The 26,939-nt window shown below is 45.1% G+C and overlaps 1 protein-coding gene across 1 annotated transcript; it reads left to right on the top strand.

The window, feature by feature from the left end:
* The first annotated feature begins 1,573 nt into the window (after positions 1 to 1,573).
* BATF (basic leucine zipper ATF-like transcription factor) lies at positions 1,574 to 23,916 on the top strand. The gene is made up of 3 exons (XM_006098421.3): positions 1,574 to 1,815; positions 3,878 to 3,982; positions 23,411 to 23,916. Exons 1-3 carry the CDS (start codon positions 1,753 to 1,755, stop codon positions 23,618 to 23,620), a joined length of 378 nt encoding a protein of 125 aa, XP_006098483.1. The 5' UTR covers positions 1,574 to 1,752; the 3' UTR covers positions 23,621 to 23,916.
* The last annotated feature ends 3,023 nt before the right edge of the window (positions 23,917 to 26,939 follow it).

The raw sequence follows: 26,939 nt of genomic DNA, 5'->3' as shown, positions 1-26,939 counted from the left end.
CCCCTCCCTGCTTTCTGTTTCTCCATAGCAATTGACGCCATCTGATGCATTATGTAGTAATGTCTTTATTTACTGTCTGCCTCCCTGACTCAAATACAACTTCTAGGAGAGAAGAAATTTGTTTTGCTCAATTTACCCTTAGAACAATATTGTCTTAGGGCAGAAATTCAGCCAGTGGATACAAAATCCTTTAAGGGCCATAACTCCTGTTGATTCTAAAACTAAGCAAGGCAAGCATTTGGATTTGAGCCTTACTAGCACTAAGGCAAGTCCTTTTTAAAAAGCCAAAATGCCCAGGTGAGTGTTGGGTTGCTTACTGAGAACTCTACAAAGGTACTGATGGCAAGGCTAGTAACATTACAAAGCTAGTAATACTACAAGTAACAGCCATTTGCAGCATCTTTTACAATCTGCTACGGGCATTCTAATCTGGGCTATATTATTTGCTTCTCAAAACAGCCCTGAGGGATGGGTAGGGCAGCTTTTATCTTCCTCCATTTACAGATGGAGATAGTGAGGGCATAGAGCTCAAGTGAGCTACCCAAAGCCACAGATGTACTAAGTGGTCAAGCCAGATTTCAAATCGTGGCTTGTTTGACTCCAAGCATAATGCTCATTTTATTTTATTTTTTATTTTTTGCTGTTTTTTCATTCTGGGCTCTGACCTAGTAAATTTCTTTCTTTCTTTTTAAGTACATTTTTATTGGTTTCAGAGAGGGAGGGAGAGGGAGAGATAGAAACACCAATCACAAGAGAGAATCATTGATCAGCTGCCTCCCGAACGCCCCCTACTGGGGATCGAGCCCACAACCTGGGCATGTGCCCTTGACCGGAATCGAACCCGGGACCCTTCAGTCCGCAGGCGGACGCTCTATCCACTGAGCCAAACCAGCCAGGGCTCTAGTGAATTTCTTGAATCATTAAGTTTGAGCTCTTGAAAGATCCTCAACTGAGAGGCACCTTCTCCCTAAAAGAGAACACCCTGCCAAGAGGCGTAGGCGATGCCTCCCCGGGGGCTTCAGATGGACCGTGGCTTCTTCTGTTTGATAGTCAGGAAAGAACTGTGTCCTGGGGCCTTTTCATCCCCAGCCCACCCCATCCCCCGCCCCCACCCCCCAAGGCTGGCTGAACTGCAAGAGCCGCGAGGACAGGTGGGCAGCTGCTTTCAGGCAAAACCCAGAAAGAAATCCCAGTCTCTCTGTTTTATTTTGGTTTAAAAATCAAGTCTGGTGACAATGGAAACTCCTTCCCTGCTCTCTACTCTCCTTTCTGCCCATGTTGACAGTAGCCGGACTTGCTAATTCTGGCTGGGGTTTTTCCCTCCCGGGTGTTTTTCTCTTTTATCTTCATCAATTAAAGAGAGCTTCAAACTGTCGGAAGGTATCTGGGGTTTTGTGTATATTTTTTCTATAATTCTGTGGGTCTTTTCCCAGATACATACTTTATCTTAAATTAACTTCTAACTTAAGTTTCCGCCCATGTGACTTCCAGCGTGAGTTACCAGAAACCACAAGAGAGAGCGTGAGAGCCCCACAGCGAACGACATGTCCCTGTGGGGAGCAGTGCCTCTGCACCCCAGAGTGAGGAGGACACAGGGGTCAGAGGTGGCTGCAGGGCGGGCAGAGGAGGGACCTGCCGAGGGGGTGGGCTGGCGGCCTGGTGGCCTGGGAACAGTCAGGAAGGGAAGCCAGCTGGTGACAAGAGAGCCCAGCGGCGTCTGGGGCTGCGAGGAGAACCCAGAAGACTGCAGCCATGCCTCACAGCTCCGACAGCAGCGACTCCAGCTTCAGCCGCTCTCCCCCTCCTGGCAAACAGGTAGCGTCCCCCTTTCCTCCCTTCTCCCGTCTGATCCTCCTGGGGGGACACAAAGAGGGACAGCCTTCCTTGTCCTGCCCAGGTTGCTGAGGAGCGAGGGACTGGCTGGGGGCAGGAGCAGTCTGTTAGACTTGAGACATGGTATTTGCCATCAAGCGGAGCCTGTTGGCAGAGACCCTACTCCTTCTGCCCATTCTGCCCAAGCCCCCTGCCCTCCTCGTCCTCCAATGGCGCCCATGGCCTCCGCCTCACCTGGATGCCCACCCCGTGAAGCTTTCTAGGAAGCCCAGAGGAGAATGAACATCAAAGAACTCTGGTCTCTCACAGGAAAGGCTCTACGTTCTCCAAGGCAGTAAATCACAAGAGGAGGAGCCTCAGAATGGGCTGCTGGCAGGCACGACCCAAAGGCTAGAGACGTGATGTCCCAGGAGACAGCCATCAGGGCAAGAGAGAAAGGGGTCAGGGAGAGAAAAGGAGAAAAAAAAAACAAGTTAGGAGGAAGGGGAACCCGGGCAGCTCGGAAGGCTCTATCTTCTATCTCATCTCCTGGGGCACTGCCCCTGTCACTAGCACAGCCAGCAGAGGGATGCTGGCTGCGGCCAATACCTCCCTCCCCTGTGGCTTCTGGACAGGAGGAAGGAAATAAATCAGGAGGTGACTGGAGACTTGGAGACATATCCTAGCAGCTCAACTCAGCTCCAGGGAAACCAGAGAGATTGAGGTAGAGATTCTGGGGCGTTTGGAGTCTAGATAGTGACTTCTCAGTCCAAAGTTTCCAGCTTGGGGGTTGCCAAAAATGGGGTACCCTGCCTGCTTCACAGTTTCTGGGGTGTTCTCTTGACCACATGTCTTGACATCCTTCTCTATAGGAAGGCTTCTTTCTCTTCCAGTACATCATTGGATTAAAATGTCTTCCATTCTTTTCTTAGCACAGATATCCAAGAGGGCTTTCAAAATGCTGCTGCCAAAATAGAAGTAATGTAACATTGGTCATGCATTAACAGGAGAGGAGCGGGTTGGGAGGAGTCCTAGCAGAGACCTCTAGAGGGCAAACAATCCAGCCCTCTGCCCCAGAGGGTGGCTCAGATTGCCTGGAAGTCTGTACTCTTCTTAGGAAGGAAATTACTCATGGCTCCCATGGTAACCTGGTCCCCATCCCCCTTAGAGGAAGAGCACTTCCTTCCTATCTAACCCAATGCCCTCCTACTGCAATGGCTGGAAGCGTTGGGCAAGTTAGTGAGACATATGCTTGGTGAGCACAGAGTCTTGCCCTAGGAACGGCACACCTCTAGACTGGGGGGACTTGCAGAAAGGTTTCACTCAGACTCCTGCAGCATCTGGGTGGTGCTGGAGCTAACCTCTCTGCCCAAGCAGAGGACATGCCCATCTGTGGGATGTACTGAGAGAACACCCAAGGTCCCCTTGTCTTCGTAAGTGTCCACTCACTACCTGCCACGGCCAGGTAATCTTCACCATCAAAGCCAGTCTTGACCTCTTGAGCTCAGGGTCATGGGGAATGTCAAGGTCACTGTGCATAATGAAAGGAAATGCAGGGAAAGGAGAGACAGATCTGGGATGGGAACCTCAGCCCAGGAATGCAGCAGAAGGCACATTCTCTCTTTAATGGGGTACAAGCCACTTGTACAGAAGCTGGCACATAGTAGGTGCTCAAAAAGTTTTGAAAAGAAACAACAAGAAAGTTCTGAGCCAAAAAGTGAGAGACTAAGGGTGGAGCAGCCCTGAAGAGGGGGAGAGGTGATAAAACACACTTCATCGCCTTAACCATCTTTTCCAAATACAGCTCTATTGAGGCCTCAAGGTCTTTGCCCTCTTCCTGTAACTTTTGGCCAAAAAAAATTATAGAGACCTAAGGGAGCATAACAGAGGGTGGGGAAGAGTTCCCTTTTGTATTTGGCCTTTTGGTAAACAGGGGGTGGATGGGCAAATGAAACAATGAAGAAATGGAAGGATGGATGGATGGATATCAAACAGCAGGAAAGCCTGCGTTAACTCAGAAGAGAGAAGCAAGATGTGCCTAATTCTCATCATATCTGCTTCCCAGGACTCATCTGACGATGTGCGGAAAGTTCAGAGGAGGGAGAAAAATCGCATTGCTGCCCAGAAGAGCCGGCAGAGGCAGACACAGAAAGCTGACACCCTGCACTTGGTGAGTGCTCAGACCTTTCTTCATCCTCTTGAGCCTTAGACTTTGCTCCCTTATACCCATGGATGCTTAGACCACAGCTCTGAATCAGCCTGCGTGGGGAAGTGGATGTAGAGGGAGTAAGAAGAAGGGTGAGGGCTGTGGGGTGAGGTGGGAGAGGAGGCTCTCCTTTGAGTGTATTGAGAAGATTCTGGCAGGGAATGAGCCAGAGGCTGAAAGAGAAAGAGGCCCCTTCTTGCTGACCCCTGAGGAGCAATGAGGGGTAAATGAGTTGAGCATGGGAAGCACAGAGGCTGAAAGGAAGGCAGAATCACCTAAGGGATGGAGTAGCCAGAGAAAGCTCCATCCCTCATGAGCCTAGAGAGCAGAAGGGAGGACTGTCTCTGGGAGGAACTTAGAGGTTGTGGAGAGCTTTAAGGAAGCCCAACATCCCACAGCGCTAGGGTCTCATATAGTCCCATCCCCTGGGAGCCCAGTTGGACAGCCACCCTGCACTTGAGGCAAGGAGGCCCATAGGGTACTGCACGTTACTTCTTTTTTTCTGAACATCAAGGTTTTATTTGGAAACTTCTCTCTTTAATCATATCCCAAGGGGGTCTGTGGAATATGTGGTTTCTAGTGCACTAACTTGGGATGGTCACCATATTGACTGAGTTGCTTCTAGTCTCAAGTTTTCTAGAGTAGGCCCTGACCCCTGGCTTGAGCAGGGGCCCTGATCAATGCTGAATGGCAATTCCACCGGCAGCCCAAGACCCCAGTTGGTGTCTCTAGATTCTGGCTGTGTGCTTTGTCAGCAATACTCCCTCCTTGTCTGCCATACCTTATCACCTGGTCTCTCTTCTCTCTGCCCCTTAATTTGGTCCTTGTCCAACTAACTCTTACTTCACTGGCTCCTTCCTCTTCCATTTACTCCACTTTCTCTAGCAACTCTGCCTTTCTGCCCTGCCTCCTGAACCATCCCCAAACCTCCAGCATCCTTGCAACTCATTTCAATGGTAAAAGGGCATTTGGCACCAAAAACGAATATGCTTGTGTTTATTTGAAAGATTAGCAATGGAAATCAGCCAGTTAGAATAGCTGATTCCATTTTATCAAGAAAAAGTAAGATGTTTATGTGTGGTGTCAGACGGGTTTTAGACTTGATCGGGGTGATCAATTTGCAAGGTATATAAATGTCTAATCACTATGCTGTACACCTGAAATAAATATGTATTATTTCTCAACTGTAATTGAAAAGTAAATTTATAAAAAAGAAAAAGCAAGATGCAGTTTTAGAGAAAAGATTGTTAAGCTTTGTGAGGAAGCAGAGAGCAGGCTGCACCAACATCTCTGATGGGATGCTTGTGTTTTATTGGAAATGTAATCAGCATATCTTCCTTTGCATACTAACATAGTTTGAAGTTCATAAATATTTGTTGAATTGAACAACAAAGAAAAAGAATGAATGAACAGCAAGTCTGTTCCTCTCTTTGATAACTGTGATCAGCAGTCTAAATATTAAGTTGTTGATCCTGCTACTGATATGTTCTCCATGATTTCATTATGGCTTAGGGCAGGGGTCCTCAAACTTTTAAAACAGGGGGCCAGTTCACTGTCCCTCAGACCGTTGGAGGGCCGGACTATAGTTTTAAAAAAAAACTATGAACACATTCCTATGCACACCGCACATATCTTATTTTGAAGTAAAAAAACAAAACGGGAACAAATACAATATTTGTATTTGCATGTGGCCCGCGGGCCGTAGTTTGAGGACCCTGGAAGCCTTAGGGTCTCACAATATTCCAGTTTACTATTTTAAACTTGAAAATCTATGATCACTCACTATGTCTCTATCAGAGTCTGATTCTAATTCAATATTCTTTAGAGCAAGCCAACAAAACAAAAAAGAAAGAAAGAAAGAAAGAAAGAAAGAAAGAAAGAAAGAAAGAAAGAAAGAAAGAAAGAAAGAAAGGAAGAGAAAAGTCAGAAAGGATAAAACCTTCCATTTTGTGCAAGTAGACAATGTCCTGAGACTGGAAAACTGCTATAAACTTTCTAAGTTTGCAACTTTTTTAAATATAGAGACTAAGTATAGCTCAGCAGCTCCGCAGTCGAAAGGACAGGGTTTGAATCTCAGCCCCATTGCTTGCAGTCTGTGTGAGCAACCTTAGAGATGCTCTTCCCCTCCCTCCGATTAAAATGGGAGATGACAGTTACCACCTTATAGAGATAGTACCTATAGAGTTCAACACGGTGCCTGGCATATAACAAATATTCAAAAAATTTAAGTATAATAAGAGTAATATTAATAATAGTTATTATAAGAAACAAAATAAATCATCATACTTATATATTTTATATATTTATATAGTTAGTTATGATTATTTATTTTGCTTCTTATAATAAAATATGTAATATCTATAGATCACAGAATTTCACAGAAAGATGTCTTTAAGGCTGGAACGTTCAGACACACTTTTGATGCTTCAGACTCCTCTACAACACTCCCCCGCCCCGGAAATGGTTCCAAACTCATGCCTGCTCACTTAGCATGAACAAAGGAGTCTTCCAATCTTCAGCTGCACCATTGTCTCCTTGTACATTCAACCCACTGGGGATATATCAGTGAGGGTGCTATGTTTATTTCTTTGCTGTGGCAACGCTGACTCAGTTCTCTCACTCTATAAGAGTTAGAACCAAAAGATTTAGCCCATCTGATTATACTAGCCATGACTAGATTAGGATAATCTCTGGGGTTTGGAGTTAACATTAACACCCCCCACCCCAGCCTCAGTCTCTAGAATGTTCCCATCTTCTCCACACCTAGACACAAACTCCTCCCCACTCCTTTCTTTTGAGCACCACAGATTTCACCTTCACTTTTTGCCCAATGAGTAGGTCACATCAGAGTTTTACACAGCAAGCTTGGTTTGCAGCCAATGCAACTGATGTTTTTTGACTTCAGGTAGAAGCTTTTGGCCACCACATATAAATCTGCCACCATCAAACGGAGAGTTTGGCTCTGGTCTCAATGTTTATTTCCTCTCAGGTGGTAATTACCCATCTTCTCCATCCATTAGCCTCTTATGTTTGTTATTCAGGTAGAAAATCTTCTGATTATCACCAACATCCTTAGGGTTGAGTGCTTGGTTTGCCCTGGACTCCTTCTCATGCTTGGCTCCACATGCTGAGGTTCTGAAACTGTTCTCTGGCCCTCTGACATAGTCATGGGACTCATCTATCAACACTTTCAAGACCAGGGTTTAGAAACTACTGTGAGTGCAGCATCACATAAGGACCATATTTGTGTTAGTGTGCGAGGCTCATAGATACTAGGATAATGCCATCTTCTCAATTTCAACATTACCACGACTATCTATCTTTAAACTACCAAAAGAATTGTCTTGTTTTTCCTGTGAAATTGGGGGGTACTTATTACTTAACATTTTCCATGTCTATCTATCGTGGTTAAGAACAAGACACTGTATATTAATTGCCTTTAAAATAACACAGTAGGGAAAGACCCTCTTTTGATGATTGTATTTAATCTCATGCAAATGTTACAACATCCAGCGTTGACTATCCCTCACATAAACTTGATCAAGTACTTCTTCTCATAATATCAATAGAGTCCATATTCTCTTTTTAAAAATATTTTTTTATTGATTTTGGAGAGGAAGGGAGAGGGAGAGATAGAAACATCAATGATGAGAGAGAATCATTGATCAGCTGCCTCCCGCACGCCCCCTACTGGGGATCGAGCCCACAACCTGGGCATGTGCCCTTGACCGGGATCAAACCTGGGACCCTCAGTCCACAGGCTGATGCTCTATCCACTGAACCAAACCAGCTAGGGCTCCACATTCTGTTTTAACTTTCTTCTGGTTGGGTGTCTCACACAGCACCCATCACACTAAATTCCTCTTCTCCCACAGACAACTATAGAGTTCATTAGGTTTAGTACAGACATTAATTAAAATGAGAAGGACATATTTTGACCAGTTCATTTTCAAAAGATATCAGTAGCTAATAAGTGGACCCAAAATAATCAGCTGAAAAACTTAAAAATGATAAGAGAATCCAGTCAGCTTCCAAAGTTAACACAAAGGTAATAACTTTTCTATATGTAAACCATGACCAATTAGAAAATTTAATTGGAGACAATATCCCATTTATAATACCAACAACAGCAAATTGAAGGAAGGAATAAGTTTAACAAAAAATATGCAGAACTTAATCTTTAAGATCTATAAAATTATTCTAAGTGACTTAAAAACACTCAAAATAAGTGGAAAGGTATACCTTATATAAGGATAGCAATTTTGTTAAATTAATCTAAAATTTAATTTAATGTGATCCCAGTAAAAGCCCAATAGGACTTTCTGGAATTTGGAGGAGAACTAGATTAGCTATTCTAAGTTCCCAGAGAAAAATTACCATGTGAGAATTTCCAGAAAAATTCTGAAGAAGGAGGGCAACTAGAAAAGATTACCTTAATAAGATATTAAAGGGAATTACAAAGGTAGAAATAAAAACAATATGAAAAAGAATATTGGATAGAATAGAATACAGAAATAAACCTTAAACAAATTCAAATTTAAGACCCAATCACATCTGTCAATTCCTAAGACACAAGTTCAAATGCAAAATGAGTAGGATGGCATTTCAGACCAGTGAGTGAAAGCAATTATTCAATAAATAGAATCGGGACAACTGGCTAGCCATTTTTTGGGGGGGGTGGGGGGGCGGGTGCGGAAGCTAGCTTCTTTATTTCTTTTTTTTAATTGTCTAAAGTTTTAAATATGTCTCCTTTCCCCCTGGTCTTTATTTCTTATACAACTTACATATAGAATAAATGTTTAAAAAAGAAAGAAAGAAAAGAAATTTGGGGGAAATGAGCATTAAAAAATGTATCTTGGAATGGAATTTTTCCACATAAAACACAAAACCTTGAAGCCATAAAGGGAAATATTGCTAGACATCACCTTTATACATAAAAGTGAAATTTTCTATACAGCTTAAGCTACTATGTGCAAGATCAAAGGCAAATGGTAGACTGGGAAAAACAACTGCAACACATATGACCAAAAAAGGGCATATTTAGTTAATATGTGAGAGCTCTTCTGAATAATAAAATGATTGACAACCCAAAGAAAAAAAATGAGCGATGATTATGAATAGGCATTTTACAGGAAGAAAGAAATAAATGGCAAATAAATATGGAAAAGATGCTTCTTTTCATATAGTTAGTGAAATGACAAGTAAAGCAATATGAAAGTCGCCTGCCAGATTGGCAAAGACGAAAATGCTACTAATACGCGACGTTGCCAAGGCATTAGAGAAGCAGGTACCACCACACATTACTATAGGGGTATAAGTCGGCACAACTCCAGTAGAGGGCATTTGACCATGTCCATCCAATTTATAAGTGCACACCCTGTTACTTGGCAATTTTACATATCGGAGTCTATTTATAAACAGACCCACAGATTACACAATTATGTACATGTAAAGATCATCATTGCTGCATTGTTAGTCAGAGCAAAGACTGGAAACAAGCCAAATCCCAGCAGAAAGGGACTAATTAAACTATAATTTGCTCGTTCAGTGAAATACCATGGGATTGTTAAAAGAACAGGTTACATCTGTATGTGCTAATCTGAAAAGATTATCAAACTTCTATACTCTTAAGTGAAAAAGGTGTGAACATGGCACATAGTTTGCGCCCATGCGTGTTTCTAATAAAAACAAAAATTTATCTGTGCGTATGTATATGTGTAAACTTAACATTTTTCAAATAACTTAATGGTATTTACTTCTGAAAAGTAGGATGGAAAGTCTAAAGCAGAAGAGAAATACCTTGCATTTTTTACCTTTTTTAATATACTTTGGATGTTTTTATAATCTGTTTTTATTTTTGTAATATAGATATTTAAATTCTCAACATTGATCATTACGACATACGCATTAGGATGATTTCTTTTCAAATTTTGACTGTAGACACTGAATAGTCTTCCACTGTGACATTTTATCCTTTGTACATCCACAAATATCTCAGTCCTTTGGGAGAACCATCAGTTAAGATTTATAATGAAGAATCCTAATGTCTACAGGACTAGACAAGCCATATAAGGGGTGGCAAATTGGTTTCATTTGTGTGGCCATCCTGGCTCATTGTAGTGGCTCTCGGGTGCCTTGCAGGAGGAAGGATTCTGAGTCAGTGGGAAAGAGAGTTGAGGCCAATTGAGAAGCTTTGTTCACGAAAAGGCTAAAAGTAGAGGAGATGGTGGGCAGACAGGAATAAGAGCTCAGAGCTGTGCTGTTGGCAAGTCAGATCTGGCCTTGAGGGTGGAATTGGAAGCAAGGTAGAGGAACGGGGCCAAATCTGAAAGCTGAAACTTTAGGTACTCCCTTTGATAGGGGCAGGACAGGTGCTTGCCAGGGGCCGGCTCCTGAAGGAGTCTCGCACTAGTTTAATAAAAGAGGAAGGTTTACAGGTTCCAGAGCAGATCTTTAATGCCGTATCTAGCAAACATCACGAGTGTAAATTATGCATGAAATCAAGCTTTAAGCTGATGCTATGAGAAATAAGGTATTTATAACTGGGAGAAATCTGAGTAACGGAGGAAAAGAAGCTCAGCAAAGATGTTAACTTCCCAGTCCTCCTCAGAATAACACTATTGTTCTTGGTCTTCTGGAGAGGCCTGAAAGACAAGTCTGCCACAGTCCCTTTTCACTCACAGAGCTCTTTTGCTCTCTCTTAGAAAGCATTCCATAGCTTTATTGGCATTGAGAAGCTATAAAAATAAAACAACAATAACCAAAACCACAAAGAAGCAATGTTCTGACTAGTTCCACCCTAAAAAATTCAGTGTAAAATCAGTGAACCATCTGTAGAAAAGAGACATTTCTCTTGGCTTCTATTGCTATGAATTTTTTATCAAAAACATATTAATTGAACACATGACTGTGTACCAGGCACTGTGTGTTACATGCACTACCTGCTGTACCTCATTTAATCTGTACAAAAACTTTACTTTGCAAGCCCTAGGTTAAGTAACTTGTCCAAGTTCATAGAGCTTGTAACTAGATCTGTCTCACTTCAAAGTCCGTCTTCTTAACCACTAAGCGATATTGCCTCTTTCTTCAGACTCTCATAAATAAGAGTCATCTTCCATAGCCTATATCCTCCTTGAATCTCTTCCTGAATTTATTTTTTGTTCTTTAAGCAACATCCTCCAAAATTTCACTTTTCTCCTCCATCATTAGGCCTGGTCAAAAAAGTAAAGATGTCTCTATGAAATATATCAATATCTCCACTGAAACAATATTTTTTAAAAAGCTGTGTAAGGATGAATAATAACATCCTATCTGTGACTACCCTTTGGAGCAGCAATTTCACTTTACAAGAGTTTGAAGAAAAAATGTTGCACAAAGAAGCTCAATTCACCATTATTTGTGAAAAGTAAATATTATATCAATATTATAGAATTGGGCAGATGCCCAACAATAGGGGATTATGCATATTATGATACACTCATCCACTATCATTCGTGCTGGCTTTAAAAATGACTGTGAAGATTGTATTTATCAACACAGAAAGATCACCATGACATAGACCAAGTGAAAGAAAGTAAGTGACAAAGAGGATACGGAGCACAGTCTTGTTCGTGTAAAATGTGTGGGCTGGGGTCATGTGTGCATACAGAGGTGTCTGGGAGGGTACTCTCCAAAAGGCTCACAGGGAGTAGCTTACTTTACTCCTAGTACTTTTCTGTTGTTTTTTTATTATCATGAATGTATACCATCTTTAATCAGATTAAAAAATTAGACTCTTTTCTTTGTGAAGCTGTCCTCAGCAGCACCCAGCCTTCTTTCTCTTAAAAAGAATGGGAGAGTCTTGCCAAAGAGCCCAGCCTGAGCAGCTTGGGGGTTTTCTTAGTCTTCTTGGTAGGACTCGGTCTGGCCCCCTGCTTCCTAGGAAGCATAGATTGATTCCACAGGACAAAGTCCCCTTCAGATGGTGGGTTATCTGTAGAGAGTCCTGTCGGGGGTCCACATGGTAGCTTACCGAGGGAGTAACAATAATGACTGTCAGATCCCCTTGTTTATAGAATCGAAGATTTAAAAGGAGATGCATTAGGCCAACCTACTGTGTTACCAACGAGGACACTGATCTCTTTCTCTAGGGCAACCAAGATCCCAAACTTCTTGACTTTTCACCATTAGCTTAAAATTTTTTAAAATTATTTATTGATTTATGCCGAAACCGGTTTGGCTCAGTGGATAGAGCGTCAGCCTGCGGACTGAGAGGTCTCGGGTTCGATTCCGGTCAAGGGCATGTATCTTGGTTGCAGGCACATCCCCATGTAGGGGGTGTGCAGGAGGCAGCTGATCGATGTTTCTCTCTCATCGATGTTTCTAACTCTCTCTATCTCTCTCCCTTCCTCTCTGTGAAAAATCAATAAAATATATTTTAAATAAAATAAAATAAAATTATTTATTGATTTGAAAGAGAGAAACACCCATTTGTTGTTCCACTTATTCTTGTATTTATTGGTGGCTTCTTACATGTGCCCTAACTGGGGATTGAACCCACAACCTTGGCACATGGGCATGATGCGCTAACCAACTGAGCTACCTGGCCAGGGCCCCACCACAAGCTTTGTTTTGTGCCATATTGCTAAACAGGACTTTGTTATGCAGATGGTGTTGCTCTCACGTGTCCTTTTGCAAAGAGTAAACCAAGAATTAGGCAGTATGTCTGAATTCCCTAGAGACTCTTCCACAACAGAACGCACGCATACAGCAAGAGACCAGAAAGGGAGAGTCTAAGATTGAGAGGGCCTGATGTTTGTGTTCCTTTATTTTAAAAGGTCTTAAAGTTGTAACCCAAGATTAAAAGGACAATGACACATTGGGGAAATGAAATAAATGCAAATTTAATGTTTATGCTGTAGAAATGAAATAAATGCAAATTTAATGTTTATGCTGTAGAAAGAACATCCTTTTTAAGGAAAACATCAAGACTCCAATAGATTCGTGGACAGAAGCTATGAACATAAAAGCTTATGTAACATTTTCCCTACCAAAATGAAAATAACCCTATTTTCTATTCTGATTTTGAAAATGACACACACGAAGGGTTTCTCAACCTTGACACTATTGACAGTTTGAGTCAGATAAGTTTTTGTTGTGTGGGGGTGGGGGTGGGGGGGAGGTCCTATGCATTGTAACGTGTAAATTCTATCCACTAGATGTTAGTAGCACCCCCTCAGCCCCAGTTGTGACAATCAAAAATATTTCCAAACACCCCCAAATGTCCCTTAAAGGGCAAAATTGCTGCTGTACCAAACAGACACATAGCAAGTTCTTCCTCTGTAGTAATCAATAACTTGTAACATTATTTTTTTTAATACATTTTATTGATTTTTTTACAGAGAGGAAGGGAGAGGGATAGAGAGTTAGAAACATCGATGAGAGAGAAACATCAATCAGCTGCCTCCTGCACACCCCCTACTGGGGATGTGCCCGCAACCAAGGTACATGCCCTTGACCGGAACCGAACCCGGGACCCTTCAGTCCTCAGGCCAACGCTCTATCCACTGAGCCAAACCAGTTAGGCACTTGTAACATTATTAAGAAATTTTCAAAGGCTAGTTGGTCAAATAAAATATTTAAAATTAGGTTGTAAGGAAATGGATGTATGCATTCACTGCTGGTGATGTTGCACATCTTCCGTTACCCTTTTTCAGTAATACAGCTTGCTCAGTAACTTACCAGGAACTGGAAGCCTGGCTGTGCCCTATGCCGCAGTAATCCCACTCCTAGGACTTTAGGAAATATTTGAACAAACAAACAAAAACTAGTGCGGATCAAGATGTCCACTGCAGCGTGACTCATGATAGCAACATTTTGATAGGACCAAATGCCTGACATTAATAGACCATCTTAAGTAAATTGTGGATCATCCGTTTGATGATACAGACATTAAAAATAATAATTGTGGTGATTCTAACAAAATTATGGCAGGAAGGAAAATACCTATGGTCTCTGTACTATGATTGAGATTTTATAAAAATAGGTATTTTATGTTTGTTAAAAAGGACAAGATGGCAACATGCACAAATGAAAACAATCTTGTTAGAGGACTAGGATCATGGCCGTGTAGAATTTTTTAAAAGTATCTTTAATGTAGTTATGCTGTATATTTTTTATTTAAAACCATAAGAAAATGGTCAAATAGCGAAGTGAACTCTGGATTAAATAATAGATAAGAACAGAGAAGATGTCATTGACCTGGAATTTGGGGGTCAGGTTTTGATAGGTCTTATAATTTATCCTCCAAATGGAAACACTTTTGAGAGTGAAAAGGGGCTCTAGAAACAACTATGCCAGGACAATAAGTACGAACTGGAACTGTCCCAGTAAACATCTGGTCATCCTAGATTTAGAGGAACCAAGAAGGGAGACCTGGAGTTCTCAGGAAAATTCAAGAGTAGTCATAAATGTCAAGGCCAAGCAGAGGGGACTAGAGTCCTAGCACTAAAAGGTCATCTCCTGAACCTGAGGACCCTGTAAGTAAAATATTTTCTGGGTATGTCCCTGACTGGGGATTGAACTCACAACCCCACAAGAACATGCCTTATTGCTAAGGAGGTAGGGTGGTCCAGGAAATGATACACATTCCCAGTACTACCGCTAATGTCAGCAGAAATGATGCGTTCTGCTGTACAAGTACACGATGGCCTCCTATGTGCCAGGAGCACTGAGAATACAGCAGGGACAGACTGAGTCCCTGATTTCATGGACTTTACATTCAATTGGACGTCAGACTGGAAAACAGACAGATGAACACACGAATCACACGAAGAAGCTTTGAAGGAAATCAAAGAGTGTAATTAATGGTGACAGTGACTCTAAGGCAGCGGTTCTCAACCTGTGGGTCGCGACCCCTTTGGCGGTTGAACGACCCTTTCACAGGGGTCGCCTAAGACCATCCTGCATATCAGATATTTACATGACGATTCATAACAGTAGCAACATTACAGTTATGAAGTAGCAACGAAAATAATTTTATGGTTGGGGTCACAACATGAGGAACTGTATTTAAAGGGTCAGAAGGTTGAGAACCACTGCTCTAAGGGATGGGGATGGGGACAGTGATCAGGGATGGCCTTTCTGAGGCCCTGACATCTGAGATCAAATGTGGGTCAAAGAGGAGACTGGGAAGATCTGGGGAAAAGGTGCTCTCCGAAGAGCCTTGAGGCCAAACTGAGTGGAGCCAGTCAAGGGTAGGCAGATGCTTTGTGGGACTGGGGACCGTGAGGGAGTGAGGAGGAGCTCAGGAATAAAGGCAATTGCGCTCTAGGAAACAGGAACCAGATTTGGGGGCAGAGGAGTGGTCAACAAAACTACTTCAAACTCTGGCTGGGAAGATACCTGAACATAAGTCTGACCTACAAAATCGGAAGCGATAGCACCTCACTGGGCTGTTTAAGAGTCAAATGAGAGAGCAAATACAAAAACTAAGTAATAATGTTGTTTTATGTTTGTTTTGCATGTGGGAAAAGTTGTATTTACTCATTTGCTTAATGCAGAGAGCCTGGCATTTTCTTACAAATCAATCAGATGAAGCTATCTGTTTCATTTGGCTTTTCATTGCAGCTGGTCAAGTCTCCTGCCTTTGGTATAGATGGGGAAAGTCAAGACTGAGCTAGCGTTCTTAAGGTGGTGTAATTCTGCTACTTGCACCCCATAGCTTTAGTTTGGGGAGCAAACGTGTTGCTAAGCTGGGGTTCGACTTGGACTTTAAAAAACAAAAAGATTCTCTTACACTTATTTGTAACTATCCTGGAGTTGCAAAGTGGGAGCTATGAAAGTACTTCAATGGTTGGTTAAACACTCCTGGGAAGTTTCATGGGCACCACGAATTTCCTCAGTGGACTCTCCATTTGCAGGTCTCAGATTTTGGTAAATGATTACCGATTCCAAGTTGCCAGGCACTGTCCTAGTCACTGAGGACAAAACAGTGAAGACAATGATAGTCCCTGCCCTCATGGAGCTCAATAATTCAGAGCTAGTTGGATAATGTTGTAATTAGTGAGATTCTAAGAGATGCCCTACCTCTTGTCTTTCCATCTCAAAAATGAACTATTGTGGGCTATTTGAAATTGTTTTCACTAAATATAATGTAACAGTAATAGTAAAGCACTTTGCCTTAAACAGGCATTGACTTTCAGAAATTTTTTTTTTTACTTAGAAATGTTCTTCCACCCTTTTAATGTTCTTTATATTTATACTAAAGACCCGATGCACGAAATTTGTGCATGAGTAGGCCTTCCTTCCCCCGGCTGCTGGCATTGGCTTCCCTCTGGCACCTGGAACCGGGCTTCCCTCGCAGCCCTGGAAGGACATCAGGTCTAATTAGCATATTACGCTTTTATTATTATAGGTTATTTATATATATAATAAAATTAATGTAATAAAATTCAACCTTGTATATATTTTTTTATATTCTTACATTATTTTTAAGACAAATCAGCTAATGATGTGATTCTCAAACTACTTGTTCATTTAGCTCAGCTGGGAAGTATTTTTAAAAATATTGATGCCAGAGACCCACTTCAGAACAATGAAACTGAAATCTTTTGGGGGTGAAGTTTGTGAATGAAGGTTTTTTAAAGCTCTTCGGGTAATGGCAGTGTGCAGCCAAGGTTGAGAATTGGGAGCAGTGACGTTTGAACTTTGTCAGGAGCATGTGGTACAATGTGAGGAGTGAGTGTGGGGCAACTATATGCGTATAACCCCAGCGCTCAGTCTCAGAACCCTGGCAGCTTAAAGGAACAAACAGCCCTAGCCAGTTTGGCTCAGTGGGTAGAGTGTCAGGCCCGTGGGTTTGATTCCTGTCAAAGGCACGTACCTCGACTGCTTGCGGGAGGCAACCAATCTATGTGTCTCTCTCATATCTCTCTCTCTCTCTCTCTCTCTCTCTCTCTCTCCCCCCCCCCCCGCCCCCTTCACTCTAAAACCAATGGGAAAATAGCCTCAGGTAAGGATTAACAAACAAACAAACAAAACCCCACAAAAGCAAAACAAAGTTCAAACCTATGTACTGCTGGCAATTATGAGTTGTGTTTGTTTTTCCGGGACTGGGCTTGCTAGTGATAACCTTGCTAACTGGAGGTATCCGTCAGGAGTGCAGTCAGTTACAAATAATAGAAAACTGTCAAACAGAGTCACACCTAAGTCGCGGTTTATTCTCTCTCATAATAAGACATTCAGAAGTGGATAGACTAGGGCTAGTGCGAGGATGTCATCAGAGCACCAAGCTCCCTCTCCCTTGTCTGCACAGCCATCCTCAGTGTGTGACTCTCGTCCTCAAGGCTGCAGTCTGGCTGCTGGACCTCCAGGCATCAATCTGTGCGGAGGGAGGGCAGCCTTTGTCCTGGTGAGGCTTTGCCTCTTTAGTTGGGAAGGAATGCTCTGCCCCATAGGTACTCCTGCTTACATTTCATTGGTCAGAATCTGTCACATGGTTTAGAGCAGCTGGGTATTTGAGGAGTTCTTTCCCCACCCTCTCTAGAGAAAAGTAAGGGGAAGGGGTTGGGGATAGATGCTGAGTGGGTCAACCTACAGTGTTTCTCACAGATGAGGTCAATGAACTCATAGTCCTCAAAGCCAAGGAATGGGTGACTGGACTCCAGACAGGGTCCCGAGGGCCTGGCTGATGTGGCTAAGCATCAGGTGATGATGCAGGTGCTGATGGTCTTAGCACTTCAGCTTTAAGGCATGAAAGTGAAGATTTCTCAGAATCAGACATACACATTATTCAGTGCAAAGACCTGTGGTTTTGTGATTCTTCTCCTTTCCTCCTCAGGTAAGGAACAGGAGTTAGGGCTAATTTCCCCAGGACTAGTAGGAGGCGTAGGCATAGATCCTATGATGGCTGGGGTAATGTCCCATCTCTCAGTTTGCAGACTTCTCCAGGAATGGGGGGTTCTGCCCTGCATGTGCATTGGGTGGATGGGGGTTGGCAACTGGTGGAGAGAGAACATATAACTGGGTGTGAGGGATATAAGCTTCACACGCTGTTCTCGTATTTAAGTGTGGTTGAGAGCTAAAATGTCACCCTACCAATAAGTGTATGTTCTGTTCATGAAGAAACACACAGGGACTATTTTCCCTTTCTGGAAATTGTGATTAGAATATTCAAGGAGAAGGTCAAGGCACTCAAGCAGAGCTGGCAGGAAGGAGCCCAGGCCCTGCTCAGAATGCCTGGAGAGTCCCTGTCAGAGCTTTGGGCGAGAGCCTGTCCTTAGCCTTGGTCCCAGCTGGCTTCCCTGTGGTAAGGGACCTGCCTGGGGATTCCCCATCATTCAAGAGCTCTTTGAGTGACCCCCTCCTTGGCCCCTCCAGTAGGGAATTCCCCAGAATGTTCCCACACCCCCATGAAGCCTCTTTCTTAGCCACCCCCAAGCTGCTTGTGGTTCATGGTAGGAGTGGCATCAAGTAAGCCCACAGGTGAGGGTGAATGGTGAACATTAGCATTTGGATTTTCATGAGGTAGGAAAAGAGGGAAGATTAAATTGGAAATACAACAGGGCTGAGGCCTCACAGGAGATAATTATCAATAAGATTTAAACAGACTTCAAAGTCAAGAGAGGATAGTGGGCTTCTCTGAAGCCAGACTGCCTCAATTCAAATACTGTTGCTGCAACTTATAAGCTGTGTGACCTAGAACAAGTTACTTAACTTCTCTGTACCTTAGATTTTCTTCTTCTGCATAATATTGTTATTTACCATATTGGGTTGTTGCAAAGATTAAACATAATAACTGAAAGGTACTTAAAAGAGTGATTGGCACATGGTATCATTCAAAAAATGTTAGTTTTTAAGTCACTCTGTATTATTCTTTTAAAACTTTGGTTCCTACTAATCTTTCTAATATAAATTGAGTTTTCATACCTCTGTCCCCAATACACACACACACACACACACACACACACACACCCCTTCTCAAAAAGTGGGGATTAGAAGCTCTAGTTTGCTGATACATTCAGGTAGTCAATTTGGGATCTGAAATATTGGAGAGTTGAAGAGGACTTTGACATCTTCTATCCTGTGTGTTTTAACACTCAGTGCACATTAGAATCCCCTGAGGAGCTTCAACAATGCAATGCCCAGACTGCACCCCAGACTGATTAAATCAGAAGCAAGCATCAGTACTGTTAAAGCTCCCCAGGGGATCCCACTGATCCCAATGTGTGGCCAAGGATGAGACTCATGGTTTTGGTCCAGTCTGATCCCAAAGTGAGGCAATGGGCTCAGTAAGGGTCACCCAACCAGGATCAAGATCCAGGACCCCTGACCCCAGTTACCACTGATGGAGCCCACTGCTGCCTGGAGTTAGTTAGCCCTCTAGCAGAAGAGCTGGACAGGAGATTGCCTCCCAGCTCAGGGCAGGAGACAGATGCCCTGCTCGGTGATTGGAAGAGTGTGACCTACTTAGGGATCCTGTCCTGTGCTGATTAAGGATCACCCAAACCCAGACCCAGTTTTCTCTTGGGAGACCACAGGGCAGCCAAGGACTTCTTAGTTCAGTCAATCGAGTCACCAGCCTCTGGGGAGCATGTGTTGGGTGTGCTAGAGAGAGCCCAGGGCCGAGCTGTGGGGAGTCCTGCGCTGCTCCTTTGTGGTTATGGGGCTTTGGATCCATCACTCATTTGAAGCTCATGGACCTCTTAGAAACTACGTGTCTTGAGGTCAATCCTATAGCTCCTTTTCCCAGCAGCTGCTGCCATAGTCATTTTGAGGGGAGGGGGGAGTAGGCTTGTCCCAGGGCTCAGTTGACCTCTTCTGTAAAGTGGGGGTAATAATCATAGGGGCCTTCCATGTCCACCTTGGAGGGTTATTGTGAGGGGCCTGAAGGGCCTAAATCAATTCGGAAAAGTGGAAAGCAGGTTCCATGGAGGACACATGCAGGCCCACCCCTCCCCCCCGTGGCAGAAGACATGCATGTAAGAAGCGGAAATTTTCCTCCCAAATATTCCTCTCCTCTTCCCCCTCACTGAGTTTTAAGTTTCCAGCCCCCACTGGGAAGGTAGGGGAGGCGATCACTGTACCTCTGTGTAAACTGCTACTCCCATGACCCTGTTTGCCAGATGCTCCTGTGTGAGCCCTTTCCAGGGCATGACTGCCCCAGCGAGGGTCAGAGTGGACCGGGCACTGGGAGGTGGGGATGTGGAGGGAGGAAGCCCCAGAGCAGCCGCTTCCTCCCGCAAGGGAAGTCAAACTCTTCCTCTTGTACGTGTGTGGCTGGCTGCCTGGCCCCTGAGCTGGCAGCGCTGGTTTGGGGGGGGGGGGAGGCAGAAACAAGCTTGATCGCCAAGGAACCGGGAAGCCTGGTGGCTTAAGGAAGGGGGGAGAAGTTGAAAAGGGAGGGGTAATAAGGCCCCCCCCCCCCCCCCCCCTCCGGGCTCTGGGGTCTGCAGTGGGGCAGGGAGAGGGAGATGAGAAAGCTGGAGGGAGCTCAGCCGAGCTGGTTCAGACAGAGCTCAGAAGAGCCTGCTGTTACTTCCGGAAAGCTGGGCCTGCCTCTAGGCGGGGAGAAGGTCAGAGCGCTGCAGTGGGTCCCTGCGCCGCCTACCCTGCCCCTCCCTGCCGCCTCGGGGTTTGCCCAGGCTCTTCGGAGCACAGAATTTACAGTAAGTGTTGTCACCAGTGGAAACTCTCAGAGGGGGCGAGGAAAAGGGCTAGAGGAAGGGACCGGCACTCCAGGCCCCCAGTTCCCGTCTTACCAACACCCCCAACCCCTCCGGCTCTAAGTAGTGTTTTATCTTCCCTTTCGGTAAAGAGGGGATGCCCTGCCTCTGGGATGTGCCCGGAAACAACTAAAATGGTAATCAAGCCACACCTTGCAGAAGCAGCAGCCAGTGGCTCTGACTCTTGGCATCCCACCCCCCCACACACACACCCCGTTTTAGAGATGGGGGTTTCCTTTGTACTTACCTAGGCACATTTTCTAGCTCAGAGCCACATACCGGAAATGCCAGGCTGAAGCCCTGCATGATCACGTCTGGCCCTTTATGAATGGCAGGTGCCGGGTGCAGGGTGAGGGCAGTTGGCAACCTAACTAGCTCGTCCAGCAGCCTGCAGCTCATGCTCCAAGTGGATTATTTAAGGCAAACTTTCAGTGTCAAGTTATCTTACCTCTCCTCACTGCCCATCATTATTTTGAGTTAACTTCTAGTCCAGCAGTTGATATCATCAGCCAATCAATCAACAAACATTGGAGTTCATATGTACTATGTACAGGTACTTAATATGTGCTTGAATAATTAAAACAAATTTAATATCATATTTAACTAGTATTTTCAAACTTTGATTGTTAGAATGACCTAGGGCAGTGGTCGGCAAACTGATTAGTCGACAGAGCCAAATATCAACAGTACAACGATTGAAATTTCTTTTGAGAGCCAAATTTTTTAAACTTAAACTATATAGGTAGGTACATTGTTATTAACTTAATTAGGGTACTCCTAAGCTGGCCTTTGCTAAAAACGTCCTCAATCTGATTGAAGTATGTTCGCTGAGTATCCCCCGGCCCAGCCCAGCCGCCTGCGACCGACTGATACCCCCCACTTCTTTTAACGCCACTTCTTCAAAATAGACTCGCCCAGGCTGAAAACCGACTTCTGCGCATGGGCCACGAAGTTTCAATCGCACTGTATGTGCGCGCCCGCACATGGTATTTGTGGAAGAGCCACACTCAAGGGGCCAAAGAGCCGCATGTGGCTCTCGAGCCGCGGTTTGCCGACCACCGACGTGGGGCACTTGTTAAAAACTCTAGATTCCTAGCTCAGTTGTTTGGAGAGTCTTCCCAATACGCCAAATTTGCAGATTTGACCCCTGGTTAGGGCACATACAAGAATCAGTAAATGGTAGTAAAAACAAGTAGAACAACAAAGCTATGTCTTTCTCTCTTTCACTCTCTCTCTCTCTTTCTTTCTCTCTCTCAAATCAATACATTTTTTTAAAAAATAGTGACTTTTTAAAAAATTCAGATTCCCAGAATTCACCTCAAGTCCCAAACCACTGAGTTTAAACCTCTAGATTTCCAGGAAGCACCTGAAACTATCTTTGTAACAAGCCCTCTAATTAATTCTAATGAGATGGTAGGGTTGGAAAATGCTGACCTAAATCACACAAAACTAGCACAACAGGGGCTCGACTCCAAATATTAGTTTGCTTTTTGAACTGAAATTACAATTTATTTGCATCTTCGGTGCCATTTCCCCTTCCTCTGTGGGCACCAGTGCTTAGTGGAAAAGGTCTGTTTCACTGAGTCAAGGCTTGTGAACCGTAAAAAAACACATTGGAAATGAAATTCCCCTGAGTTTTCTGAAGGTGGGATTGTTGTGCAGCAAGTGCTAATTCCAGGGTCTCACTGTTGATTAATTAATAATGTGATCAGTAATCAGCACTCCTTACCCTGAGTTTTCCTGATCAGCACGTATCTGATGGTTCATCTGAGCAACAGGGGAAAGGTGTTCCTGGAAAAAAGGAACCACAGGGGCTTGGGACACACCCAGAACGCTGTGTAACAGGCTCTTGGGTGAGCAGAACTGAGCAAAAACAAACACTGGTGAATATTGACCATTTAATAACCTGGGTGACACAGACAATTCACCAGGGATTCCATTCATAAGACTAAATGCAAATACTGGGACCTCTTGGAAAATATCCTATATAATAAAAGCATAATATGCTAATTAGACCGGACGTCCTTCCGGATGACCTTCCGGATGAAGCCGGGGCTGTGAGGGAAGCCCAGGTCCTGGGTGCCAGAGGGAAGCCGTTGCCAGCAGCCAGGGGAAGGAAGGCCTACTCTTGCATAAATTTCGTGCACCGGGCCTCTAGTATAGTATAACAGAGAATGGAAAAGAGTGAAATCAGTATCAGATGGTCTCATAAACTCTTTTTCATTTTTTTAGGCTCTGGCCTGCCAGCTGGTTTCCTTTGACATACACTTGCCACTCTCAACCCCTATGCACACTCATAGAGACCCATGTACATACAGGCACAAAGGAGCACATCACACCCAAATGCACATGCGCATCCACACATACACCTCTATTTGGTAGGAACCATATGAAACCGCCATTCTTATAGGTCGAAACAGACAATTATCAGCAATTTCATGTGGTTCAACCTAATATCTGTGCACACACATGCACGTATATACACCTGCTTATACAGATACACACATACAGTGCTACAAACATATGCGCACATGTGCACACGCTCACATGTGCAAATTCCCCGATGCCCTGCTCCACGGATGTGCCTGTCAATCTAATCTGGCTCCTCCTGCTCCCACCCCACCCCACCCCTCAGACCTTGGGGCCTGGCCCGACATTAATCTCCAATGCTGATCCCTCCCCCTCACAGGAGAGTGAAGACCTGGAGAAACAGAACGCGGCTCTGCGCAAGGAGATCAAGCAGCTCACAGAGGAGATGAAGTACTTCACGTCAGTGCTCAGCAGCCACGAGCCCCTGTGCTCGGTGCTGGCGGCCAGCGCGCCCTCGCCCCCGGAGGTGGTGTACAGCGCCCACGCCTTCCACCAGCCTCACGTCAGCTCCCCGCGCTTCCAGCCCTGAGCTTTTCCAGAGGTGGGGGAGAGCAGAGCAGTCCCTGGCTGCTCCGCAGGCCTCAGGAGGGGCACACAGACTGTGGCCAGGTGGCCCTCGTCCCCCAGAGGCCTCTCTCCACCTGGAGAGGCGGAGACAGGGGCCTTGACAAGGACTGAACACTGGACTGAGCAAGAAGTGGGCGAGGCCTCCCAGCGGGCTGGCAGCCCCTGGGCGCGTGCTGGACCCCATGCGGGTGGGAGGCCCAACCCAGAGTTGTACCAGGTGTACCTCACAAAAGCCGCAGCACGAAAGAGAGGATACAGGGAAAGGTTATTTTTCTAAATAAATGTCTTAGAAAGAAACCCGTTTGGCAAGGCCGTTTCCCTGGAAACCTTAAACTCTATGGGGCTGGGGCCTTTTTTTGTTCTTGGCCTTAAGAGCCCTTAAAGCTCTGGAGACCCTGCTAATATCTCTCCTTTTCCATCGTTTGTTAATCTACTTGGTGAGCTGGGGTTTTCAAAGACTCTTCAATCCTCCCTCAAGCCATCTTCTTGATTTCCCCCCCAAAGCACCTCACCAGGACCTCCCCTTCCATGCCTCATGGCCCCTCGCTTCCTAGATTGTCAGCGGGTCATTCTCTAGTCATGGAGAAGGACCAGGACAAGATGCCATTCACCACAACCATCGTTCCGGTTGATGCTCCCACGTCCCACCCACACAACGACACTTCCTCAGCTCCGTCCAGCAGCCAGCCCTGCCGGTGCGGCGTGCCAGGATGGCGCCAGTTCCTAGTAACACAAGGGCAACCCCTCACATAAGGCAGTGCTTTCCTCATGCCCTCATGGGGCAACATGTGGCTTAGGTCACAGGCACGTTCCTGCCGACAGGTCCGCATGTCCTGCTGAAGACCTCCCCCGGGAGCTGTGATAGAGCACATGTGGGCCTGTGTCCACGAGGCTCCGCAGACCCCTGCTTTGAGCACAGTTGGTGGGTAATACGGGGTCGCCTTCAGAACTTCAGATTCACAGTATTGGCTGAGCCTGACACCAGTGTGCTCCGGTCCCCCGCTCCGGTGTCCCCCAGCTCCTCAGAGAACCCCCAGGCCGAGTGCCCGCTGGTCTGCATGCTCCACACCCCTGCCCAAGAGCAATGGCAGGGCCCCCACACACAGCCCCTGCTGAGCCAGCTGGGGACAAAACCGACAGGAATGGCCATGAGAGGCACCTGATTCAGCCCCTTCAGCAGCTACCCTCTGTCTCATCCCTTGGTCCTTCAAAGGGACGGCCACTGTCCGCTGCCTCCCTGCCGGCAGCCGTCGGGCACGTAGTGACCAGATGGAAAGGAGGGAAGCAGGGCAGGTTCCCTGGGGAGCAGGGCGGGTTCCTTGTGCCAGAACCTCCTCAACCTGTGGGTCAACAGTTCTGGTTGGTTTGAGATAAGGTCTCAACTCTAGACCCTCTCCTACCCAAGTCTCCCTGCCTCATGGAAGTATGCCTGCATTAAGCTAGTGGAGTGATTTTCAACCGGTGTGCCATGAGAATTTTCAAAACATGCAATACCTGACTATTTTAGTCAGGGGCACAGACTTCTTTTCCCTTAGATCATCAAATAAAAAATGACAACAGCCAATACAACAGTAGCCGTCTGGTGTGAATGCATGAAAACTATACCTGGTGGGTTTGTTTGTTTTTTGTCAGATAGGCAAAATATATGTTTTTTGTTGTGCCACAGACTTTTAGTAATTAGTTTATGAGATGAAAGAGGTTGAAAATCGCTGGGCTAGTGTGATTATTACTAAACTCTGCAGAGGCCTGGAAAAGTTGACCTGCTTGTGGCCTATGTATGGGAGGAGTCCAATTCAAGGACCTTTGAGGGCACATTGCCACTGTTGGGCCCCTCATCCCCGTAGCTGATGCCCACGGATGCCCAATGTGGGGGAACTGGGCTCAGAGCCAGTGGGAGGCAGCCCAGAAGACCTTCCCCGAGTATCAGCATTGCTTCCAATGCAGAATCTGGCATTTTAGCCATTGGTCTCCCAACAAAACTTGGTAAACGGGGTCCTTCTCCCCGTTAATGGACTCAGTGTAGACTAGGGTGTGTGATGAGGGGCTGTGACCAGCAGCATCTCTCCCATCCATTTCCTCCAGGGCCTGGTTTCAGTAGCTAATGCTCTAGGGGGCTCTTTCCCTGTGTTCATATGCAGATCAAAGAAGCCAGTGGTCACTTCAGATGTTGCATGCACCGAAAAGAATTTGTTTTTGTTTGTTTTTCACAGTCTTTAGGCCCTGCTTGCTCTGCCAGGGCCTGGCCTCTCTTGGGAAGCTGGGGCAGGCTTGCTTCCAATCAGAGATTTTTCTCCCCACCCCTGCTCTAGCACTGTGATTTTCCCCAGAAACCCCCACAGAAGACACATGACCTACGCTGAGCATCTTCTGAATGACATTCAGGGCCAGGACTAGAAATGCAGGGCTCACGTGTGCCGTTCCCATCTCTCAGCAAGGACTTCTCTTCCCCTTTCATTCTCCACTTTCTAATGACACCATGCAGTTCGACTTCTCCTTTCTGATCAGCCTGGTAGAGCCAGCAGCAGGCTGAGCCTCGGGTAAGTGCTAATGCTGATTTCATCTCCACACAGGGGGACTGGAGGGGCAGTTATGAATAGATTTCAACATCCAGAGCTTTGGCCGTGGATGTCCCACCAACGAGGTTCTGTCCCAGCCTCCTACTCATGATAGGAATGGCTCCCTCAGGCTGATGGGCCATTGACTTACACTCAAATGTCTCCAGGGCCCGGGCAGGCACTGTAAATACATGAGGCTCTAGTCATAGGACAATTGGGAGTGGTGGGAAGTGTGGCAAACTGAGGAGTGAGCAGTTATCTGTCTAAAGCAGGCAGCTGTCCCTCTATGCCATGTGGAATTCAGGCCCAGTCCCAGGGTAACCATATCTTTCATTTGTCAAGAAAAGCCCAAATTAGAATTTCTACATGAAATCCTCCAATTTCTAAAACATTCTGCAAACCAAACAAAATATATTTGTAAAGTAGGTTTACCCCTAAAATTTGCAGGAACTGGGGCAAGAATACAAACAAAGGCCAAATACCATATGTCTAAATGTTTACACATTATAAATGAAGCTTATAAAATGTATTAAATATTTTAAACAAAATATACTATTTTCTGCTACCTTGAAAGATATCTATATATATAAAAGGCTAATATGCAAAGTGTCCCCTCGGGAGTTCGACTGGGAGACCAGGAGTCTGATTGCTCACTATGACGTGTGCTGACCACCAGGGCCTGGTGCAGAACGAAGGAAGGCCTGATATCTGGCCAGGCCTAGGAGC

Source organism: Myotis lucifugus, unplaced genomic scaffold, assembly GCF_000147115.1.
Source record: "Myotis lucifugus unplaced genomic scaffold, Myoluc2.0 scaffold_235, whole genome shotgun sequence".
Taxonomy (NCBI): Eukaryota; Metazoa; Chordata; class Mammalia; order Chiroptera; family Vespertilionidae; genus Myotis; species Myotis lucifugus.
This window is presented reverse-complemented; position numbering and strand designations above follow the sequence as displayed.

Coding starts and splice junctions, on each gene's coding strand:
- BATF (XM_006098421.3), top strand. CDS start 1,753: ATGCCTCACAGCTCCGACAGCAGCGACTCCAGCTTCAGCCGCTCTCCC. Junction 1,816..3,877: donor CTCCCCCTCCTGGCAAACAG/GTAGCGTCCCCC, acceptor TCTGCTTCCCAG/GACTCATCTGACGATGTGCG. Junction 3,983..23,410: donor AAGCTGACACCCTGCACTTG/GTGAGTGCTCAG, acceptor TCCCCCTCACAG/GAGAGTGAAGACCTGGAGAA.